The 23,793-nt window shown below is 58.6% G+C and overlaps 1 protein-coding gene and 1 long non-coding RNA gene across 2 annotated transcripts in view; one reads left to right on the top strand and one right to left on the bottom strand.

Annotated features, from left to right (window-relative positions):
• PHLDB1 (pleckstrin homology like domain family B member 1) overlaps positions 1-23,793 on the bottom strand; it is a 49,934-nt gene that overhangs the window by 21,227 nt on the left and 4,914 nt on the right. The window contains 11 exon segments of the mRNA XM_088842969.1: positions 2,310-2,465; positions 2,721-2,807; positions 2,809-2,955; positions 5,439-5,576; positions 5,685-5,825; positions 6,336-6,617; positions 9,089-10,434; positions 12,100-12,225; positions 20,678-20,848; positions 21,745-21,868; positions 22,531-22,611. Of these exon segments, the coding sequence (XP_088699095.1) occupies positions 2,310-2,465; positions 2,721-2,807; positions 2,809-2,955; positions 5,439-5,576; positions 5,685-5,825; positions 6,336-6,617; positions 9,089-10,434; positions 12,100-12,225; positions 20,678-20,848; positions 21,745-21,868; positions 22,531-22,590 (2,778 nt within the window). The 5' untranslated portion in view covers positions 22,591-22,611.
• LOC148775561 (uncharacterized) lies at positions 4,851-8,570 on the top strand. Its single transcript, XR_016038983.1, has 3 exons — positions 4,851-5,386; positions 5,908-6,036; positions 8,394-8,570. It is a non-coding gene; the product is annotated as an uncharacterized LOC148775561 (long non-coding RNA).

The raw sequence follows: 23,793 nt of genomic DNA, 5'->3' as shown, positions 1-23,793 counted from the left end.
AGCACTTCCGCTCAGCCTTTCACCCCCAGAAAATGCAGGTGCTGTGGTCAGCTCCTTCTCTCACCCCTCAACCAGGGAGCCATGGGCCACCAGGCATACTGGCCAGAAATGAAGTTCCCAAACCCCTCATCCCCCCACCCCCAAAGTCAACAGGTCCTGAATCCTGGGGATGCTGAATGGTCCTCCACCAGACCCCATTCCCCCAATCCACTGCCACCACGCCAAGCCAGGCCCTCTGCTTTCCCAGCCTCGACTTTTTTCACCAGCCCCTTGTTTCCAGTCTCTCACCTTTCTGATCCACCCCACAAACAGCTTCCTTTGAGGTTCATTCGTTTGTTTGCCTGGATTTTCTAGCCTTTTTGGAATGTGTGTTAGTTGCTCAGTTGTGTCCGACTCTTCGCGACCCCATGGACCGTAGCCCACCAGGCTCCTCTGTCCATGGAATTCTCCAGGCAAGAATACTGGAGTGGGTTGCCGTTCCCTTCTCCAGGGGATCTTCCTGACCCAAGGATCGAACCCGTATCTCCTGCCTTGTAGGCAGATTCTTTACATCTGAGTCACCAGGAAAGCCCAGAATATATGTGCATAATTTTCTCTAAATCCATGAATAAAGGTAGATCACTCTTTTCAAAATCTTTCAGCAACTCCTCACTACTCACAGGATAAAGCACAAACCCCTCAGTAGGCACTCAAGGGTTCCTGGACCTGGACCTACTTTCCAGCCTCCCTCCCACCCTGAGCCCTTGGCATGCCCTCAGCTTGGCCCTGTTGTACCATCAGCCATTTGGGTGTACACTCCCGAGCCTTTCTTATACGGTGCCTTTTACCAGGAATGCTGTCCTGTCTTCTCCACCCATTGGGAGCTTACTTCTCCTCCAAGACCAGACCTAACACTACCTTCTCTGCAACATCTCCCCTGATTATCACTCAATTTCTCTGCTCCTTGCTATAGGCTCAAATTATTTCATATCACCATTTTCCTTGGATTACTGCTACCAGTGAATATGTATCTCTCAACACCACCATCCTGCCCCAGCTGTCTGATCCAAGGACAGAGTCAGCATCTTTTCTGTCTCCATATCCCCAACAGGGCTTAGTGTAGTGCCTGGCTCAACAATCTTGTGCTAAAAGGGAATGAAAAGATACTAAGTGAGAGAGAAGGGTGGGGGCTAGTGGAAATGAGCCGTGTTTATCCCAGGAGGCCTTCCTGAAAGAGGAGGCCTTTAACTAGCACCATTAAGAGCAAGACATAAGAGAGAAGGGAGGGAAGAAGGGAGCTATACTAAATCTGGGGTCAGTCCAAACAGACTGAAGCAGACCAAGTGGTAATCGGGCAAGATCTGCCATTTACTGAGAACCTGTCAGGACCGAAGAACACTGGTAAATGCTTTGCTCTGCATGTGTTACTTCACTTAACTCTCTTATGAGGCAGGTGCCCTTATGCTCATTTCACTGATAGGTAAATGCATTTGTAAAGCAGAGCAGCTCAGGGAGAGAAGCAAGGGATCTGGACTCAGGGGGAAGTTCAGTGACTCCCCCCCTTACCCCCAAACTCAGACTAGCCATCAAGCCCCACTTTTTGACACCCTTCCCCAATCTCACTGCATTCACCTCCCACCTGCTCCCTCCAGCCTGGCAGAGTGCACATGTACACATTATGTACACACAAACACACCTGGGCCACCGACCCTGTCTCCTCACCCACATCTTCCTAACTCTTGCTTAACACATCCTCACCCATCACCCTGGGTCTGACTGAGATCAGGAGCCAATTTTACAGCACCTAAAGCACCAGACTTGACCAAGATAGATCCGATACCCAATCCCCTTGTTTCACAGCTCAGCTGAACCAGGGCTGAGCTGTGACTGGAACCCAAGTGATGCCTTTCTGGAACCCCGGGCTAGCTCTAATATCCATATCTCAGGTCTGTGTCCCAGCACTTCAGCATCGGACAGAGAGCTCCACAAGGGGCAAGCCTCCTCCACAGCCTCCTCCTCCATCTCCATCTCTCATTTCCCGGGCCAGCCAGCGCCCAGCTCCGAGTGTGAGCCCCATCCACCTTCCACTGGAGGACGGGGTTTGCGGGTGGGGGGTGGGGTGGGGTGGGGGGAGGGGTGTCAGAGCTTCTAAACAATGGCTACTGTTGTTCCCTGAGTGCTTGCTATGATCACATCCTATGCTGTTTCCACATACATCACCTCCTTTAATGCTCACAACAGCCTGTTATTGTTCCTGTTTTACAGATGATGAGACCGAGGCTCAGCCAGGTGAGGTCAAGCCGGCACTGCCCGGGATGGGGCGGGCGCACCTTCCTCTTGGCGATGCTGCGGAGCAGTTCGGCCTTGCTCCGGAGCAGCCCCTGGCCCGCCAGCTCGCGCTCCTCCTCCACGCGGCTCTCCCGCTCCAGCTGCTGGAACTCCAAGTCCTCGAAGAGCTTCGTCTCCGTCTCCAGGGCCTCGGCCTCCTTGAATGACAGTGACAAAGGGGGTCGGGTAGTGCTCACGATCCCACTCTGCGCCTGGAAGGCCAGGCCACAGAGGCGAGCGCTCTGGGGGCTGGACCCGGGGGAACGGAGGAGGGGCCCTGCCCGCACCCTGCCCCCTTTCCTCCGCTCGGCCCTGCCGCTTTCCCGGGCAGCGCGGCCTGCAGCAGCAGAAAGGAGAACCTCCATCCCCAACCCCCCCATCCTTCCCTGTCCCCTCCAAGCCACAGCACCGACCCTGGCGTCCGGCAGGTACTGCAGGGCCCGGGCGCTCCCGGCCCACCGCTCCTCTCTTCCGGGCGGGCGGCCCTCGGGGGCGGGGAGGGGGGCTGGTGAAACTGACCCTTCTCAGCTGCTCCTGTAACTGTTCCCGCACTGACTCGGGGCAGTTATCGAGCTGCGTCTGGAGCTCGGCGTAGAGCGCCTGGCGGGCCTCCAGGTGCCTCCGTCCCGCGGCCAGCTCCGCCCTCTCCTGGTCGCCGGAGGCGGAGGGGGCGGGCACAGGGGAGAAACAAAACACACACTCCTCAACTCCGGCCCGGGGCCGCGGCGGCGCGGGCGGGGGCGCGGGGCGGGCGGCGGGTAAAAGCAGCAGGACCGCAAGAGGAGACAGCCCGGAGGAGGAGGTGCAGACTGGGAAAGGCAAGCAGCAGGGGTGCGAGACGGGACTCGGGTGCAGGCGACGGTGTCCGAAGCAAGGGTGTGGGTCGGGGCAGAAATGTTGGTCTCTTGGAGTCCCCTGAACTAGAGAGGTTTGGGGGCTGGGTCCTACGAAGAGGTCCTCTGTTTTCTCTCCAAACCGCTCAAAGCCAAAGCTGGTTCCACATCACAAACCCAGAGCCGCCAGCTCCTGCCCCTCCCCTTCTCCCACTTGCCCAGAGACCAAAATTTAGCCCTGGAAACAAAGGGTAGAATTGGTGAGGGTTAAATCCAGGGGTTGGGTGTGAATTGCGAGCCGAGGATGTTAAAGCTATGGCAGTGCAGTGGAGGGGACCCCAACCCAACCCCCTTGGCCTCCCCAACTCCTGCCCAGAGTGGGGGTGGGGCGCTGGCTCTGCAGCCTGAACTTATGCAGGATGAGGGTTGCAATTAGTTCAGGCCGTCGCCATGGTAATAGGAGCCCCAGGAGTGGGTACAGAGAGGAGGTGGATGGCTCTGTCTGGGGTGAGATGACACCTCTGAGGGCGGGAAGGGGGATGAGGGGAGGGGATGGTGAGTCACCCCCTCAGAAGGACAGGCAGAGGAGAGACTGTGATTACGGATTCCAAAGCCAGAGTGGGGCCATGGGCTGGCGGGGGGTTGGGGGGGTGCGGCAGCTAAGGGAAACTTCTCCATTGCTGCCACCATAGCCACCACCATCTCCATCACCACCACCACCTCAAATAACTGGGCCCAGAGAGAAGGCAAAGTCCACACCTCCAGGCAATGCCAGGGCAATGAGAAATGAGGCTAGGCAGGTTCCTGCTAAAATGCTGAGCATCACCCCGGAGTCCTCCTGTTCCCTCTACCCACCCCTCCATTCCATGACGTCCCCATCCCCATCCAGGAGAGGGGGACATGATCAGGCCAGTTTCTGAGAGCCAAGCACTTCCCCAGGCTTGGACTCAGCCTACATGCCCTATAGGGAAGAGGCCTACCCCTTCTTCTCACCCTCTGGCTGGAGTATCTGCAGTTGGGAAACCCCAGAGGAAAACTCAGAAGGGTAGCCACTGGGTGGCAGAGAGCCCCTGTTCACGCCTTCCCCGGCCATGCCACCACCACTGACCTCCTTACCCCTCTGCTCAGGAGGGAAGGCAGACGATGGCTGGAGCTCAGCCTGCCTCTCCTCTGTGCAGGAAACTGCCAACAGGCTATGGAGGCCACACCCTGGCTTTTCCAACTGAGAAGAGGTCTTCAGGCCAAGAGGATCCTCAGCCAAGCCAACCTCCCCCAGTCTTGGACCCCTCCTGCCAATGCCCCCTTGAGAAAATTCAGCTGCACCCGCTGTCCGTTCCTTTCTGATCAAAACCCTGGGGTCCCACACCAAGAAAGGAAGGAGGCAACATTAGACTGGAGAGGCCAAGGGCACACAGGTGCCCATGGAGTTAGTGCAAAAGCAGGCACGGCTCAGCCCTGCCTGGGTGGGTGGCACTGGCAGTTAGGGGCATGCGGAGAGCCCAGGACAGTGATTAGAAAGGGCGTTAGTGCAGGCCTGGTTGGTAAGCGTGGAGTTAATTTGGCACAGAATTTGGGAGTGTGGTTTTGGGGGCCAGAGCCAAGGCTCAAAAAATTAAAAAAGGATGGGAGGGTCAAAGAATTTTTAAGAGCTTTAAAATTGAGGGGCAGGACGAAGACACTCTCCAAAAAATCCAGAAGGAAAATTAATTCTTGGAAAAATACTGTCAAGTCCAGAAAGAGGTGGCCCCTCTCCACTTCGGAGCTTTTGGCACGTTGTTGGGCATCTTGGGAGTGGCTGGCATGGCCCCTGTGGGACGGAGCGGCCCCTGCAGGCTGGTAGGAAATCTGAAAGGGGCAGGGGCAGGAGCTGGGATCCCCTGGGATGGGAGGCTGCAGATCCTGAAGGCTCAGGGGAAGCAGAGACTCGAGGGCAATCTCCCAAAGTTCACGTCCTGAATCCCAGAGCCCTGCTTGGAGAGGATGTCCTCCAATGCAGGGACTGGACCTGAATCACTCCCCAGCACCGGTCCCCTGGGCAGTGCTCACCACCCAAGAGGGGGCTTCAACACTTCCAAGAAGGGGCACGGAGGGCCCAGAATGGCAGGCACCCAGGCACCCAAAGGTAGAACAGAAACCCAGGCAGAGGAGACCCCAGACACCAGCCCAGACCCTGGCAGCACCCTCCACGCTGGTACTTTCCACCGAGGACAAGGCAGGCCCCCTGCCCCTGCGGGATGGACGATGAGGTAAGGGGTAAAGGGCACCTCTCCTCCTCTCCCAGGCCAGGTTGTGGGTTACCTTGTCCCTCTCCTTCTGGATGTTCGTCTCCAAGGTCACCAGCTTCTCCTGCAGCTGGTCCACCGCCTTCTGCTCTTTCTGCAGCAGCGCCCGCTCGGCCTCCCTCTCCCCCTGCAGCAGCGCCCGCTCCATTTCAGCCTGCAGGCCACAGCAGGGTCTGTGTCAAGGCCACTCAGGGCAGCTCAGGCCATGCTTAGGGTGATCACCCAGCCTGGGAGGAGTCCCGCCCAGGGCCCTTGCTCTCACCTCTCGGGCCGACTCCTGCAGCTGCTGCTCCAGCTCCTTCACCCGGACTTTGAGCTGCTCTACTCGCCCGAGCACCTGAGCCCGCTCCTCTTCCAGGGCCAGCACCTCTCCCTGGAGCTTGGCGCCGGGGGCATCCTCGTGCTAGAGGGGAGGGGGGCTGTCAGCCTGGGGGAGCCTAGAGCCTCCCAGGACGAGACTAAGAAAATGGATCGCCGTGTCTCAGGACACTCAGAAGGAGCAGCTGGACTGAGAGGAGGAAATTCCCCTCCCTACAAGGAGAGCAACACGGCTCTGCTGCAAGGAATAAGGACTCACCGCTGAGAGCCAGGCCTGGGTGGGGCCGCAAGGAAAGGTAGGTCATAAAGCATATTTATAGCTTGGGAAACTTATCAGCACCTCCCCCTCTTCCTTGCCTCCTCATTTCTACACCTCTCAGCCCTAGGTGTCCCAAACTTCCGTTACTGCCCCCTCGCAGGGCCTTGGTAGCCACTGCGTGCCTGCTTCCTCGGCCCTCGGCCACAGACCCCGCGCCCCAGCCCCGGGTCCCGCGCCCCAGCCCCTGGCCACAGGCCCCCGGCCCCGGCCACGGACCCCGCCCCCGGCCACGGACCCCGCCCCCGGCCCCACGCCCCCCGAGCCCCCGCTGGGTACCTCCTGCTGGGTGCTCTCAGTGCTGCTGCACTCCTCCTTGAGATTCTCCTCCTCCGAGCGCTCCACACTCTCCCACAGGCGCTGGGCGGCGCCTCCAGGCTCCTCGCTGCCGCGCCCAGGGGCGCCAGTGCCCGCTGCGAGGCCTCGTGAGGGCCTCCGGCCGGCCAGGGCCAGGGCTGCAGCCGCCTCCCCTATGCTGGGCAGCTCCCCGGCCTCGGGTCCCCCGTCAGCCCGGCTGTACTCGGCGCACAGGTTCAGGATGGTCTCCAGGCGCTGGCGTTCCTGGGAGGGCAGACAGAGCAGGGCATAAGCGGACGGTCCTGGGGCCAGGAGGCTGCCTAGAACCAGGCTCGGCATCGTGTCAGGAGCTCAGACTCAGAATCAAGTCAGGAGGGCCCTGGCCCCAAGGTCTGGGGAGGCAGATGGAGGTAGGGCGGGTGCCCCCGAGGCAGGCGGGGGGAACCAGGCTGTGTGACCCCAGCCCAGGTGACCAGCGCCTCCTGCCTTCCTGTCTCCCTTCTCATTCTGCCCCAAGGTACGATTCCCTGTGGACACACAGGGACACACTCAGGAGCGCACGCTGGTGAGCACATTCTCACGCGGTGAGAATTCAGGTGTTCATGCTGACACGGATACACGTTTATCCAAAGACACCAGGACCCACAGAGACACCCCACCACAGCAGCACTGACACACAAGGACACAGCACGAGCCCCGGCCTGCAGAAACAGGCAGGTACACACACAGACACCAGCCCTGACACGCACGGACGCACACTGGCACACACTCACACGGATAAACATAGTCTAGCACATAGACAGGTGGGCACCCACACAGACGGGGCTGGAACACGGACTCGGCGGCCCACAGGAACCTGACACAGGTTCACACGGCGAGGCGCTCGGTGCATGGACGCCCTGCTGCGGTCCTCACTCCCGTCTCAGCTCCCCGTCACCTTCTGGCAGCTCTTGGCTCCCTGCCAGCATGGTGGGTTGCTGCCCAGGTACCTGGCCCAGCCACTCCATCTGCCCCGTCCCTGTACAAAGCCCACCCAGACACCTCCCAGGGGCCTTGGAGGTGAAGACGGGACAGTACAGGCATGCCCCATCTCCCACTCATTACACCCCAGACTTGGAGCCTCCCCCAGGCTCCCTTGACTCCCTGGCATCTCTCACCACGGTTTGGTCAGGACCCCCCCCCAGACACTTACCCAGCTTCCCTCCTGCTGCTTGCCCAGTTCCATGGCACGAAAACCAGGAACAGAGTCTCAGCACCCAGGAGGCTGGGTTAGTGCCCCCGCCCCTGCCCCAGGACACAGATAAGCAGCCTGGTTGAGGTGGGAGGAGCAGGGCAGGCAGCCTCTGAGATTTAAAGTGGCAGGTGGGGCAGGTCAGGGCTGGTGAGGCACCTGGGGGTGGGGTGGGGTGGGGGCGATGGTGGAAAGGCTGAGTGGAGTTGACGGAGGCTGGGCCCACCACTCTGCCTGTGCCAGGTTCATTGTCCCCGCCTCCAGGATGAGACCCCAGGGCGGGTCAAGCATTCTTGTCTAGGCCAAGGCAAAAACATAGAAGATATGTCCGTGGAAGAGACTGGGGGGCCCTACCTCGTCCTTCCCTGACCCCCACCCCCAACACACACGCTGTCCCACACCCTCACCTCACCCAAAGCTGTCCCAGCCTCTTTCTTCCAAAAGGGCTCCAGACAAACCTTCTCTGTTCTGACTTTCCTCCTTAAGCCAATCCTTGGGTCCCGGGGCCCCCAGGGACTCTGCTCTCCTGCTCCCAAGGGAGAAAGGGCAGAAGCTATTTCCCTGTGCCTGTGCTCCAGGGTATAGACGCCAGCCAGAGCCCCCAAGCTCCCTGCGCTATCTGGGGAATCCCAGCCCCCACCCAGCTCAGATGCCATCTCCAGGACAGCTGCCCAGAGCCACACCCGGCCCCCAAATACATCCATGCGTGCGTGTGCGTGCACGGGCACACACACACACAATTACTATCACACAGACTGGCCACAGACCAGCCAGGCTGCCTATCGTGTTTTCTCCTCCCCCATCTCCAGATGATCCTGCACAGGCCAAGGTGAGCAGCTCCCACCCACTGAGAGGCCAAAGAGGAACAAATGGCAACCCACTCCAGTACTTCTGCCTGGAAAATTCCACGGACAGGTAGTCTGGCGGGCTACAGTCCATGGGGTCATAAAGAGCCGACATGACTGAGCGACTAAACAACCACGTCAACAAAGGGAAGCAAGCAAGAAGGACCAGAGGCTTTTTTAAAGAAGCCTGGAGAAGACAGGACAGAAAGACAGGAGGTATGGGTTCCAAGTCCAGTTCTCCCAGGATGTGCTGTGTGACCTTGAACAAATCCACTCCCCTCTCTGAGCTTCAACCTTCTAGTCATTAAGCCCTGCGTTCTCAAACTGAAAGGTACAAAGCTTCATCCTAAATATGGTGTGAGCTTCCCTGTATTCCAATAAATCATGTGAAACGTTAACTTATACATGAAAACAAACACTGTGTTACAGAATAAATGCAAAATTAGCATGCATTTGAAGTAAGGCCTTAGGGACTTCAAAGGAAGTTCTTCAGGGGACCAAAGCTTTGGCATCCAGGTCACTGCAGTGTATCCTGGAAGTGGAGAAGCCTGGGAAGCCCAGGCTCTGTCCACGCGCCCCTCCCTCCTTGCCAGCTGGCCCACCCACACCCTGGCAGAGCCCCTGTTGCGATGCCCACAGCCTCCCTGGCATGCGCTCACCAGCCTCTCCATCTCCTGCTCCCGAAGCCGCTCTTGGCGCTGCCGCCGGTGGTACTCCAGGAGGTCGTCCTCATTGTCACTGATCTCTGTGATGCTGTTTTTCCGCTCCCGGGTGACAGGCACCCGCAGGTCCCCGCTGGAGAGCTTCCTCTGGGCGCGGGGGCTCTGGCGGGGTGAAGCCCCAGTCAAGGAGCCCAGACTGTAAGCCGGGCTTAGCCTGCCACTGAAGCTGCCTTTGCGGGGTGCTAGGGACTCCCCGAGTGTGGGCGAGGGGCTCCGTGTCCTACGGCCCCGGGCTCCCAGCGTCAGGGAGAAGTCCTCCGGTGAAGCCCCGTGGGCTGCCCAGCGCCGGGGGCGGGGGCTCTCTGCCACTTCCCTGGTTAGTTTGGGATCTGGGGCGGTCCGGGCGGGCACAGGGGAGAGAGCCCTGCGGGACAGAGATGGGCTCAAGGGAGGCAGTTCTCTCATGCTGTCCAGGCCCCGCCGGCCTAGGCGGGGGCTCTCTGGAGGCTGCAGCGTGCGGGTGGCTGAGCCATCCGAAAATGTTCGGCCCACCAACTGGCGTGAAGGGCTGGTGGTCAGCACCCGCTCAGCGCCTGGCGGCTCCCGGAAAGGGCTGGGAGGGCGGTCCTGGAGCGTGCCAATCTTGTTTCGGGGAGCAGGGACTGGCGGCTGGAACTTGGGGCTTCCAGGAATGCTGGTTGGTGGGCCCCGGGCACCGGAAGCCGGGTATTCACTCAGGCTGATCGCCACCACAGGCAGCTGCCCACCCGGCCGGGGGCTCTCGGTGGCTCTGCGGGCCTCAGCCAGGACGGTGGCTGCAGGGCTGTCTGTCAGCAGACCTCGGAGACCAGGGCTGGGAGGCCTCTCGTGACCCCCCTTCCTGCCCAGCCGGGGGCTCTCAGAGGGGCGAGCGCCACTCGGTCGGGACTGTGGGGGCTGCAGGGCCAGATGGTAGCTGGAGGACCGGGCGGGCACCAGGGGGGGCAGGGAAGGTGCTGGTTCCTGCCCACTGGGTGAGTGGCTGGCACAGCTCCCACTACTGGCTGGCGAGGAGAGTGGAGAGAAGGCCGGAGAGGTGTTCTCATAGCTGGAGCCCACAGACATGGCACCTGGGCTGGTTGGGGGGGACAGCAGGTAGCGTCCGCCATTGGCCATTGGTGACAGTGGGGACGTTGCGGCAGGCTTCTTGCCAGCAGCTCCAGGCTCCTCTAGCACCAGTGAGTCCATGATTTCCTGCAGGTCCTTCTCAATAGAGCTCACCAGGGAACTGTGGCTGCCACAGGCAGAGGGTCTCCGGGTTGCAGGCTGCGGGGTGTGGTTCCCATTCACCAGGCTTTCTGATTCTGTGAAGGGAATGCAAACAGCCTCAGGCTCTTCACCTCCTGGGCCCTAGCAAGCTGCATATACACAAGAGCCAGCGCTCCCCACCTCCTGCTAGCAAGGCGGGGCTGCCAAGGCCCTGGAAAAGCAGTCCGGAGGTCCTGGGGCCAGCTCTGCCACTGATCGCTGCTGCACCACCTTCCCCAAATCGCCTGCCCTTGGTTCTGCCCTCTTTAAAGGAAGAGGGCTCTTCTGGCTCTCACATTTTACGACTTAGGACAGAGCTGGCAACAGTGCCGGGCACTTCTAGGTTCCTCCCTGTGTTAGTTTCCCCAACCTTCTTGACCTCTCCTTCAGAAAGGGCAGGCACGCCTTCTACAAAGAGCAGCGGGGCATGCTAGGGAGCGGGCCAAAAGTTCCAGGGGGTCCCCATTTATTAGGACGTTAGCGCCTCCCAACATGTAGCCGAGACCCAGGAGAAAAAACACACACATAGCCTTCAGGGCTGGGTAACAGTGTGTGCAGCAGCACTTTATCCAATCAGAGGCGAGGGAGGGGCCTGGCCCTGAAGGCCAGTTCCTGGAAGCCAGGCTGGCCAGCAACTAGATGCAGCTCAGGGCCTCCAATTAGACCATTAAGCCACACCAGCAGGAGCCTGCTTTTGCCCTGCCCCAGCCCTCGTCAACCAACCATGAGTCTCTGGAACCACTGCCCCAAACAGCTGAGGGAGTGGCATCAATCTAAGGTAGGGTAGAGCTACCCAGGGAGTGGACTGGGAACCCAGGCTTCTGAGCCCACAAGGGCCTAGTATACAGGAGGCAGAGAAGGGAAAGCCTCTGCAAGCCTGAGTCTGGTCCAAAATTATGGGGGCTGTGTGGGACCAAGGCAGAGGGGTTGCCATGGATACTGGTGATCCTAGTGACCACCCATCTTTCCTCAGATCCCCAAGCAATGCATTGAAACCACTGATGCCAGCCCACTAGATGTACCTGACACACATGCGTCCACCTGTCCCAGTACCATGATGACCCCTGTCACCCCACAGCCATCTGAATGCCTGTGCAAAGTCTGGGGTGGCAGGCCTATGGGCAGCCTCCTGGTCTGCACCCCACCCCCAAGGCAGCTGGGCTGAGGCGGGGGCTGTGCTGGTTCCCTGGGACAATCACTGACTCTCCTCTGGGGATCAATAATTCACACACGAAGTGCAGCTGCTCCACTGAGTCATCAGCTGGCATGGCATGGCATGGCCTGGGGGTGGGGCAGAGCCCAAAGACACGATCACAAGCAGGTGGGACCCCACCCCCAGAGCTTACAGCATCTCAATCTGATGCTTCCTTCTGCCCCCTCAGGCCACCCTCAAGGGTGAGGATCCCTGGTGGTGACATAAGAGGGTCAGGGTCCCAGACACTGAGGTAACACCGTCCAGGGCAGTGGGACACAGACTGGCAGAGCCCCCCATCCCTCAGGCACATGATTCTCCCCAGTTCCAGCCAAGCAGCACTTCTTGGATCTCTCCCCATGGCCAGACTGCCTGGCACTCTCCCCCAGCGGCCCATGGCAGGTGGCAGCAAGCCCAGATCATGGGTATTGTCCCACCCTGACACTACAAGTGTGACTGGAGTGGGCAAGGGGGAGGACTGTCTATGGGGTGCCACCAAGCCAGCCACCTGCCCCAACTGGGTACCTACCTGGGCCAGGACCGTAGGGGGGGCCAGGGGCCCGGCCCCCTGCCGGGATCATGCTCTTCATCCACTTGGCTTCAGCTGGGTGGTTAAAGCGGAGGAAAGTGGACTGACCCAGACACAACATGCAGCCTGCAGAGAAAGCACACGCTCAGAGGGGCAAGGCAGGGCTGAGGCAGCCTTCAGTCCGCAGCACCGGCAGGCTCACCCCAGGCTCCGAAGAGCCATCCCCACCTGCACTCCCAGCGGCCACATGGTCCACCCCGACTCAGCCCGTGCCCGAGGCCCCAGCCTGGCTCCACAGCACATGGCCGAATGGAAAGAGCACTGGCTTGTAAGTCCTAGTCCTAAATTTTCTTCATTACCACCTGTGAGATCTTCGGGGAAAGTCACTTCACCTCCCTGAGTCTAATTCTCTCAGCAGAAAAATGAGGACGATACCACTGACTTGCAGAGTTAAGAGACAGTGTATGCCAGTGCTCTGTTAATGGAGAAGGTTCTCCAGAGAACACAGATCCCCACATGCCCCCACCCAACCTGGACTCATGATCCATCTATCTGCCACTTGGGTGGAAGGGTCAGTTTGAGAGGCGGCAACATCCAGGATCACAAACAAGCTCTGAGATAGAAGATGGGGGAACACACCATGGATCTGTCAGATGCCCCAGCCACCCTTTCTGACCATCGAGAGAGACTGCTACCCTCCTTCCCTCTGTCGAAGCATTCTGTGGCCTGACACTGGCCCACTCCGTGTACTCTCCCACAGTGTGGCCAAGCCTAGGCCAATGGGCCCAGCCTCAGCCAAGCACATTCCCAGGCAGTAGACACAAGCCCAATCCTGCCCAGGAAGTGCGAGTGCATGGAAGCGGGAGGGCATAGGGGAGTCAGAAAACGTAGCCAGGGGCACTGGGAGTGTGCAAGGCGACAGGTGTGCCCACAGCACCTAAGCCTGTCTGGCAGAATTCCTCTTCCCGCCACACCAGGGGCTGGAGCGCTTCTGTCTAAGATGCTCTGTTGGGAGAAGCCAGAGACCTGGTGCTCTCTACCACCCACCCATCCAATCTGTCCACATCCTTGGCGCCTGGCCCCAGGCTCCTGTCTACCCAATCTGCTGCCACTTGGCATCCCAAGCTTCATGCCAGTCTGAGCTAAGACTGGCAGGGAATTCTACATTCCTGGACGCTGAGACAGTTCAACTCAGGCAGGCCACAGGGGCATGGGGCATCCCGGGCCATGTGGGGTACCTTGGTGGGCCCCCCACTGAGAAGCTCAGCAGCTTGTCAGGGGGGATCCTGGGTATTGCTATGGATGGGGGGCTAGCAGGCTAAAAAGCCCACAGCAGATAACATAGTAGACAAAACCGCCCACTTCGTTGGTATACCCACAGGCCCTCCCAGGCGGGCGGGCACAAACAATTCTAAAGGCTGATGGGTGGTTAGGAAAGGAGGGAGCCTTCCCTGCCAAGCCACCAATCAGAGGAGCTGATCACAGAGTAATTATAACTGGAATAAATATTAGCCAGCCACACCGTCCACCTAATTACAACCACAGCTGTTTCAGACAGAACCCTGCCATTCCCATCCCCCTCCTTCCAGCCATTTAACAAGCTAATTAATGATGAGTTCGCAGGGTCTAGACAGACCCACTCAACCCTAGGAGTCAGAGGGGGGCAGCTCAGGAGCCTGACCACACAGTCCAGGCTGGGAAGGACTGGGGAGTCTGGGTGGATTCCAGCCCATCAGTGCCAGGCCCACCCAAGGAGGCTGTAGGTAGGTAGGGACCCTCAGCTCTGGCTCCTCTAGCTGTAAGTCCCCTGTCCCCTCCTCTGCCCCTCACCCTCCTCTATACAAGGGGTGTGGCCATGCTGCCTCCCGGGCTATAAATAGGTGATGCCAGGCAGCAGAGCTGGATCTGTATTAATAGAGTGGGCAGGAGGGCAGCAGGACTGATTGTAGCCCAGCTCCTGCCCAAATTAACTTTCTATTTGCACTCAGGGGCCCCAGGCATTGCCCCTACTCTTGTCCCGTGCCCCCAGGGGCCTGGTCAGCCTGTTTCTGGGAAGAAACCTCCTCTGTGCTCACTCCTGCCCTGCACTGCCAAAGGTCAGCCCATGCAGGAAAGCCCAGAACCCCTCCTCATTCAAGCAAAGTTGCGTTCCTGTCCCCCCTCCCCAAAGGGGCTCAGGGCCTAGCTGGGTACAGGTGGGTACAGGAGCTGCACATCTGGAGGGAAAAAACGGGGCCAAGGAGAGGGTGGATCCTTTCTCTGAGAGATGCACACTGCACACACACACATCTACACACTCGGAAACACACAGACGCACCCAGAGACCAGCAGACAGGCTCACACACTCAGAGCGACAGTCACTGCCCTGCTGGCCACACAAACAGAATGAACTGGCCGAAAGGAGGCTGGGTGTGGGGAAGACCAGAGAAAGGGCCTTGGCCCCCTCCATCAGAGACCCCTCTTCGCCATAAGACAGGCTCCCCTAGTCCTAACCAGGAACCCTCCACCCCATGGAGAGGCAGGTCCCACGGAGGGGACCACCGAGCGCGGGTTGGGAAAGATGAAGCCTGCCCCGCTGAGGAGTGACCCCGAACCCAGACGCCCCACTTGGAGATGATCAGGGCTCTCTCTGTCTTACACACACACACCCGACTCTCGCAGCCTCAGGCTCCCAAAGTGGGGCTGGGGACCCGATCCCCCGCCTGGCATGCCTCCCCACCCCCTCCACGCCCCTCCCAGCCCGAGCTGCTCCGCGCCGGGCTGCCGGGGCTGCGGCGGCCGGGGGGCTGCGGACTCACCACCGAATTCGGACCTCCGCACGGCTCGCCCCCGCTAGCCCCGGGCCTCCAGCTCCCCGGCCCGCCCCGGGCCTTTGAGGGGGCGGGCCGACCTCCGGCCGCCGGCTCCCGGCTCGGAGCGGCGAGGCAGCGAGGCGGCGAGCAGCCACCAATGCCCGGGGAGGGGCGGGCCGGCCAGCGGCGGCGGGGGAAGGGAGCCAGGAGGGAGGGACAAAGGAGAGGAGGAGGGGAAGAGGAAGTGATGGAGCAGCGGAGGGGAGCGGGCTGGAGGGCGCGGGGCGGGGCGCGCGGGGACGCGCCGACCGAGCCCGCCCGGGGTCCCGCGGCCCGGGCCGGGGGCAGAAGCGCGGCGCGGCGGAAGCGTTCGCGAGAGCGGCCAGAGAGAAGGGGAGGCGCGGGCCAGACAGAGGCCAGAGGGTGCGGAGGCAGAAGTGAGGAGCAGCGGGGGTCAGAGGGTGCGGAGGCAGAAGTGAGGAGCAGCGGGGGTCTCCCTGAGAGCCCTCTGCGGTGAGAAGTCACAGACGCCGGGAAGGGGCCAGGCCAGCCCCCAGGTCGGCGTGGGCAGGCTGGCCTCGGTGACAGCAGAGGTTAAGCTCTGACATTCCACGGCTCCACGGATTAGAGAGAAGCCTCAAGCCAGTCAATCCTAAAGGAAATCAACCCTGAATATTCATTGGCAGGACTGATGCTGAAGCTCCAGTACTCTGGCCACCTGATGTGAAGCGCTGACTCCCTGGAAAAGACCCCGATGCTGGGAAAGATTGAGGGCAGAGGAGAAGGGGGCGACAGAGGATGAGATGGTTGGATGGCATCATCGAATGGATGGACTTGAGTTTGAGCAGACTCCGGGAGATGGTGAAGGACCTGGAATTCTGGCGTGCTGCAGACCGTGGGGTCGCAGTGGGACACGACTGAGCGACTGAACAGCAATACATTAGAGAGAAGAGTGAAAGTCCCAGGGATCCAGCCAGGTCACTGGGTCCAGTTCTGGCCCTCAGTCTGCCACGGTGACACGCGGGAGTTCAGGCCGAGGCAGTGCCCTGTGAACAGTCTTGAGTCTAGCTCCTGTCTCCACCCTATAGACCTCTTCCTCTGCCCCACCCCCGTCCCCCACCCACACTCTTAGCAGTTCACCTTACCCATGACCCAAACTGGACCCAGCTACTGCCTCTTCCAAGCCAGCCCATTTCCTCGGGCTCCAGAAGCCAACTCACCCCTTCCCAACCGCAATCAAGTGTGCAAAGAGCTTCAGCAAAGAGCTCGCCCACCCCCAAGGAGGTGCCTTCCCATCTGGAAAGAGTGCCACCACCTCTGGAGCCCCTGGGACCATGCTGAGGTTCTGGGCCAGGCAAGTAACCACCACCCAGCCTCAGTCCCAGAAAATTCCTCACATTTCAGGACCTGGCCTCTGGACACCAGAACTTTACGGGACACGCTGTGTTCTCTCAGACGTCCTCTGTATGCTCAGCGCTCACACAGCCCCACACAGTTTCTCTCAAATACACACCAACACCTGCTCAGCCAGACACCCCTCAACTGCACACGCTCTGAATCACACAGACACCCCAGTTAGTGTGTCTCATTCACATTTATTCTCCAGCACACAGCCCCCTCAGGCGCCAGTCCTTCTCTTGGTTCCACACTCACTCAGGCACAGACAGCCTTTCACTCAGTCTTGGAGAGACTCTGAAATCAAAAGTCTACCTCCTGGACTTCCCTGGTGGTCCACTGGCTAAGACGCCACACTCCCAATGCAGGGGGCCTGGGTTCAATCCCCGGTCAGGGAACTATATTCCACATGCAGCAACTGAGACCTGGAGTAGCCACATAAATAAGTATTTTTGAAATATTTTTATTTATTTATTTGACGGCCCCAGGTGTTAGTTGCAGCACACCGGATCTAGCTCCCTGACCGGGGATCACACCCCGGACCCCTGCATTGGGAGCACAGAGTTTTAACCACCAGACCACGAGGGAAGTCCCAATAAAGAAATATTTTTCAAAAGCCATTTCCTTCCATAACTTAAAAAAAAATAAGTCAGCCTCCTTAGAGAAACAATCAAACAATTTTTCCACCCTCGCTGAACACCTACCCACACTGCCATACTACACACACACACACACACGCACACACATGCACACACACGCACACAATCATATATGCACAGGCAGTTCATTCCCCTTCTGAAGGAAAAAGGAAAACCATATAGGGTCAAATGCAAAATAGGGGGAGGCTTGAAAAAAAACCTCAGGAAATGTGATTCATCGTTCTGGAAACTGTGACAGCCAGCTGGACAGACCCAGACAGACACAGAGGACACTGCCAGGGAGAAACAGGGCAGGAGGCAGGCACACAGAAGTGGGGAACTAGGAGCTTTTGCTTTTTCTCTCCTCCCTTTGAGCTTTATTAGTTGAGATCTTTATCAGTCTCATCACAGAGGACAGTCTGTGGGAGGCCTCCCTCCCATTTCACAGAAGGACTAACTGACAGCTGGGTGGAAGAGGAAGCGGTTCATCGTCCTGGATCTCAGAGGGAGGCAGCTGTATTACTCAGGAATCCTGGCTCCAGCTGCATTCCAGGGAGCCTCCCGGGCTGGCCCTCCCAGAAGCCCCTACCCACCAGCAAGGGGCCTGGGGAGCGAAGGAGACTCGGAGGAGGCTCAGAGGCAGGGGCTGGCAGCGAATGGCTCCGAGAGGGTAGGGGACCTTCTGTCTAGACAGCCTGGGCCCCATGCTGCATGGCTTTCTGGGTCCTTCCCTACTGGGTCCCCTCCCGGATCTTTCATGTGGTCTGGCTCTGTGGTCTCAGGGTGGGGCAGCCTTGACCCAGATTGAGATTCCTCCTCATTTCCTTGGTCCTCTTCCCAGCTCCATCCACCTCTTGCTCTGTAGAGAGAGGGCCTCCTGGGATGTCCCAAGGTACCTAGGGACAAGACTGGAAGCAGAATCTTCCTCGTTCCCTCCCGTCAGGGCCCCATGGCCATAGCTTTCACTCAAGTTGGCGTTGGCATCTGTCTTCTGCCTACTTCCCTCCCACCCCGCCCCTGGCCCAGACATATTCCTGCTCGAAGAGCCTGTCACTGCCACTCTGCTCGTTATGACGTGTGCCTCTACAAGCTGCCCATGGCTGGGCACAGTGCCCAGAATGATGCAGCCAAGGACTGGCCCAGTCAGAGAGGGCTCCTTGTTATTTCTAAGGTAGTCCTCTGGTTTTGCAAAGAGGGGTCCCCCCCATCAAAGCTGGATGAGGGAACAAGACAGGGAAAATGGTTCTCTTGCACATATGTCCACAGATAGGCCAGTGGTCAGTGAGTTCTCCTGTCTTCACAGGAGCACACCCGTGGACGGTTTGGTGCCACCAGCCCTGAGTTCACCCTGCCCCCCACTTGAACACTCTGATCCATAAACACAGGGAAAGACACAAACACAGAGATACACAAGTCCAGAGTCACAAACACATCCGGAGATACATAAACACACTCCAGTTACACAGTTACACAGAGATAGCACTTGCACCCCCGAGCCACCCAGTTTCCAGGGAAACGTACTCCCAAGAATGTCCGGAGTGGGGCCAGGCAGGGCTGGGCTTGGTGCCTTGCTCCAGAGATGAGACAAGGAAACCCTCAGCTCCTGGAGCCCAGGGGAGGGGTAGTGCTGGGGAGAAGAACACCCGTTCCTTTGTGCCTCTGCCTACCCCTCCCCAGGCTGCCAAGCTTCTGAGACAGGCTAGCCTAGACAAGGCGGCTATGGGGTGGGAGGCAGGGAAAGGGAAGGGGGTTTAGGGTCAGGAGAGAGTGGGAGGATACATACTTGGCAGGGTGGGCTTCTGACTGGGGAAGAGTTGAGGGTCATTTGGGCCACAGGAAATGCCTGAGAATTCCATCTCAGCCCAGGCCCTCCCTCTTCCCACAGAGCTAAATGCTGCCCTGGAAAGACCGGGCGGGAGAGACCTGCAGAGCATGGGTTCCTCCACCCTGCTCACAACACACAGGGGCAGAGCGTTCTTGCCCAGGAACATGAGGGATTCGGGGGTGGGCTCTTTTTCCAGCCTTCTCTGAACTCTGCCCCTGCCTCTCCTCGCTGCTCTGCTGTCTCACTGTCATGCACCCAAATCTTGGGGAAAATGCTCCCTTTGGAATGGAAGAGCACAGTCTGGAGCCAGATGGCAGCACAGCCAAAGCCCCAGTTTACAGGGGTCCCTCCTTAGCTGGAGTCAGATAAGAGGGAGAGACAACAGGCCCTCTGGAAGAGACAAGGGCCTGTTGGCTGCTGCTGCTGCTGGAGTCAGCTGTCCCCTCATATCACACACCCAAGGGCAGGTCTTCTGGGTCAGCCTCGAAGGAAGAGACCCCAAGGGGTGTGAAGAGCAGGAGAGAGGGAAACAGTGGAGCAAGTGGGGTTTCCACTGCCAAGGAGCTTCTTGCCGCTAAGAGGTGTGAGTGTGCTTAGTGGCCCAGTTGTGTCTGACTCTTTGCGACCCCGTGGACTGTAGCCCACCAAGCTCCTCTGTCCAAGGGATTTCTCAGGCAAGAATACGAGAGTAGGTTGCCATTTCCTCCTCCAAGGGATCTTCCTGACCCAGGGATGGAACCCACGTCTCTTGCATCCGTGGGTGGATAGTCTTTACCACTGAGCCATCTGGGAAGCCAGTAAGAGTCTCCAGAAAACACTGCCAGAACATTGGTCCTCCTGCTGAGAGCCAGGCTTAGTCCAAAGCTCCCATCCTTTACGGCTACCCAAGCCCATTTTTCACATCCCCCTAATACAATGCTTCACTGTATATATGGATGCCCAGGGCAAACACACCTGGTCTATCAGAATGCTACCTGGGCCAATCCCTTCCTTACCTGCCTCGTCATCATAGTAATTGGAGGCCCAGTTTTTAGAGCTCCCTTATACCACAGAGGGAGTCCCTTATACTGCAAGGAGATCCAACCAGTCCATTCTAAAGGAGATCAATCCTGGATGTTCATTGGAGGGACTGATGCTAAAGCTGAAACTGCAATACTTTGGCCACCTCATGCGACGAGTTGACTCACTGGAAAAGACTCTGATGCTGGGAAAGGTTGAGGGCGGGAGGAGAAGGGGACGACGGAGAATGAGATGGCTGGATGGCATCACCGACTCTGTGGACATGAGTTTGAGTGACCTCCGGGAGTTGGTGATGGACAGGGAGGCCTGGCGTGCTGTGATTCATGGGGTCGCGGAGAGTCGGACACGACTGAGCGACTGAACTGAACTGAACTGAACTATACCACAGAGAGACCTGTGCCTTTGGGAAACAGAGTGGTAAAGACATTCGTGACCCAGACGCTGTTGTCAACAGTGTTTTAACAGGAGTAAGCATCTCCTCGGATTTTTTGCCCTTGGCCCATCCCCATTGTCCTGCTCTCCCAACCTCAACGGCTTTTTAGAACACCTCCCTCTTGGCATCGTGGAACCATGCCATTGTTCCCCTCGCTGCTGCTCCAGCTCTTCTCCCCTGACAACCATTAGCGACGCCGCACAGCTCCCGTGTCCTCCGAGAGCAGGCAATGGAACCTCTTCTCTCTCTTCCCATTACAGTGTGAAAGGTAGGGTGGGGCGACCAGAGAAAAGCTGGTCTGGATGCTTGAGGGGGGGTTTTGAAACGCACCTGATCCAGATGCACCTGAGCACCCCACCCCCAACTTGGCCACTCAGGCAGTTACCATGGCAACCAAAACAGCAGGCTTCTCCTGCACCTGTCACGCACAAGCTTTTAAACAGAGGCTCCCTGGATTCAGGGCTTCAGACCTTACCCTGAGTGAGCCGAGTGGGCTGCCGGACCGGGAGCCCATCAATCGTGCAGGCATTGCCGCAGGGGTAGAGGGTGAGGGTGCCCCGCAGGTTCTCAATGTAGCAGTGCTCGGGAGCCAGGCCTGGACCCTGCAGTGAGATGTCCCTGGCTGCAGAGCCGATCACGGTCCTCCCTGAAGACAGGAGGCAACTGTCAGAGGGCCGGTCCAGGCTGAGGAGGCAGAGAGGGGCTGGGAGGGCCACGGTGGGACTCTACTGCTACCTCCTACGCCAGGGAGAATCACTGTCCACCCCGTGGGGCCCCTGAGCCAGGTGAAGACAGTGAGGGGTAGAAGTCCGTCTGGGCCCCAGCAACGGGAAGGCCCAGAGGGCACAGAGGATCCGCATACTTAGTAGGAGCTTCTTCTGCAGAAGTCCCTTAGTCCCTGCAAGACCCCCTCCCCAGGACCCTTCTCTCCTTCCCTATCCTCCCCCATCTTTTCTTCCAGCTCTTCCTCCCTGCTCCTCTCCCTCCCTTCTGCCACCTGCAACCCTTGCCCTCCTCACACCCCCTCTCTCCTGGCCCCTGGAGGGAGAGAACTCCTGGACTGGTATTTGGAGAATGTGGGGAATGTAGTGTCACCCAGGCAACAAGTGCAGCCAGGAGAGGAGACAGGAAGGGCAGAAGCTGCAAGGTGGAGGGGGCTGTGCCAGGGCCTAACTCAGAGGTCTGCCCCATGCCCATCTTGCCCATCTCTCCAGCTCCACCAGCACCTTCTCCCTGGCCAGGCATGGCCCTGGAGCAGAGCGCCCTTTCTTCTTGGCCACACTGGTTGCCAAGAGCCATGAGCTCTCCTATTTCAGGGCTCTCCTCCTGATTTCTAAGCTGATCTTTAATCCCGGTCATGGAGCCAGATTAGTCTGGGAGGCACAGACAAGGGAAGCAAGCTGGGGGGCGGGGAGGGCCACCCATTTGGGGGAGGTGAACACTGCCAGCAGGTAGCAAGAGGGGCCCCCGCATGCCTGGATTCCCAAGCAGGAATGTCTGTAAGGATGGAGGGGTGGCAGGTGGGATGCACCCCAGACTCACCTTCCTCCAGCGGCAGAAGGGTAATGGCCGTGCTGAGCCGCCCGCTGCCCAGGCTCACCAGATGGGGTTTGTCCGTCTGCACTTTCAGCCCTTTGCCTGTTTCGATCAGGTCCAAGGGTCCTTTCTGCAGGTGGTGGAGGTAGGGGATGAGCATCATGAGAGACTCCAGGCTGGCACCTTACCACCCTAATCCCAGTCACACCAGCACTATCTCCAGCACCTGCCCTCTCTAAAGGGCTCTGTAGGTGTCGAAAGACTTAGCACAAAATCTTGTGCAGAGCAGTATTCCGTTAAATTGTAATTAGACCTGAATCTAGGCCACTAACTCGTCCCACTGGATTTATCTCAAGTCTTGGTTTAACTGCCCCTTTTGTCTATTAGGACAGAAACCAGGAGAAAGTAAGGGGAACTGGGAGGTGCTTGCTAAGAGTTGGGGGGAGGTTGCTATAGAGGGGACCAATCAAGACTTATCCCTGTAGACTTGTCCATGGCCATCCACTTGGCCACGGCTTGCCCCTGTTAAACTGAATTACAAGAGAGGGCAGGGCGGAAACAGATACAGCTCCGAGTCAATCTGTAAACCACTTCCTGACTTTCAAAGGGTATTTTCTGGGTGAACCAATTAACCTAATTCAGCTAAAGACTTAGCTGTGAATAGACTGGGGACCTGGGGCAGAGCATGGAGGTAGTGTGGCTCTCAATCCTTGAGCTGGGAACACAGGGAGGGAGAGGAGCCGACCTATCCCCACCAGACCTCCCTCTTCCCATGGCCCTGAACTTTCTCACCTGCACCAGGCCCGGAGCCTTACATCCAGGGCCCACCTGGCTCCTATTGAGAGTGTCCATGTTTCTGGGGCCCCAGAGCTCCTGTGAACACACCAGAAAACAGGTGAGGCGGGGAGGCCGGGGCAGAAAGGGGCAAGGAGTGGATTCTGCAGCAGTGTTCTCAGGGAAGGAGCAATGGCACCATGGCTCCCAGCAAGCTCCTGCTGAAGGAGACCTGGAGGCAGTTCAGGAGTTTGGGGGTCGATGGGGGCCGTGGAGGGGGGAAGGGGGGCGGTGCCACGTCTTCAGCCACAACACAGGTCAGCATGGATTCTACCCCACCACACCGGCCCTGACCCCCCTGACACACAGAGTCCCCCCAAAAAAAGTCCTATAGGGCCCAGACCGTACGCTGGTCTCTCTTGCCTCTGACAGCCAGCACCTAGGCCTTGGCAGTTGAGGACCCTCGGGCATCTGAAGCCATAAGAAGGTGGGGAAAATCTATGTTAGAGAGGAAAGCTAGCTCAAGACGGCCCCTCCAGGGACACTGGTAGACAGGGGGCCCCAGGCAGGTGGCAGGGCTGAGTGGGCGCTCCCTTCCACAGCCTCTCCCCCTTTCTTTCCGCAGGGGTCTCAGAAGGATGTTTTCTTAAAGGAGACACAAGGGGGAAATGCCACGATTCCTGCCATCTCTGTCTCAATTCCTGCATCCTCTCCTCCCCAGAAAGCATCTTACCACCCCTACCACCACAATCAGCAAAAATAAAAAACCCCAGTGGCGGCTAACAGTGAGAATATAGGACTCTTGGGTTCTCAACCTGATTTGGTACCGTAGGGAGCTGAGGTCCTTAGAACCAGAGGTAAAACAGACTCCAGAGCTCCAGAGCCTTCCCCTCCGTGGTTCACAGTTTTGGTACCTGAGAACTTGAGGAAGGAGCTTTGTATACTAATATGTGCCTACGTGCCCATCCCTTGGCCAGCTTGCTGAGGTGAGAAACTTCCTATTGACTGCTGAAATGTTACTGGGGAAGCAGAAGAGTGTGACCAAAGGGAGGGAGGGAGACCCAGGAAGGCAGGGTTCCCTTCCACTTTCTCTTCCAGCCATCTTCTAAGAGACTTGGAGAGGAAGTGGGGGCAGGAGCCAGCATTCCAAGGAGTGTCTGACCCTGGCAGTGGGGCCCAAAGGCCTTAGCAATAGTGTTACTAATTTTACCCTCCCAGCTTCCACCCTTCCGGACCTGGACTGCATCGTCTCCGTCACCATTTCCACCCAAGCTGGAGGAA

The sequence above is a fragment of the Moschus berezovskii genome, chromosome 14 (assembly GCF_049115385.1).
Source record: "Moschus berezovskii isolate FMDL1 chromosome 14, NW_MosBer_1.0, whole genome shotgun sequence".
Lineage (NCBI taxonomy): Eukaryota > Metazoa > Chordata > Mammalia > Artiodactyla > Moschidae > Moschus > Moschus berezovskii.
This window is presented reverse-complemented; position numbering and strand designations above follow the sequence as displayed.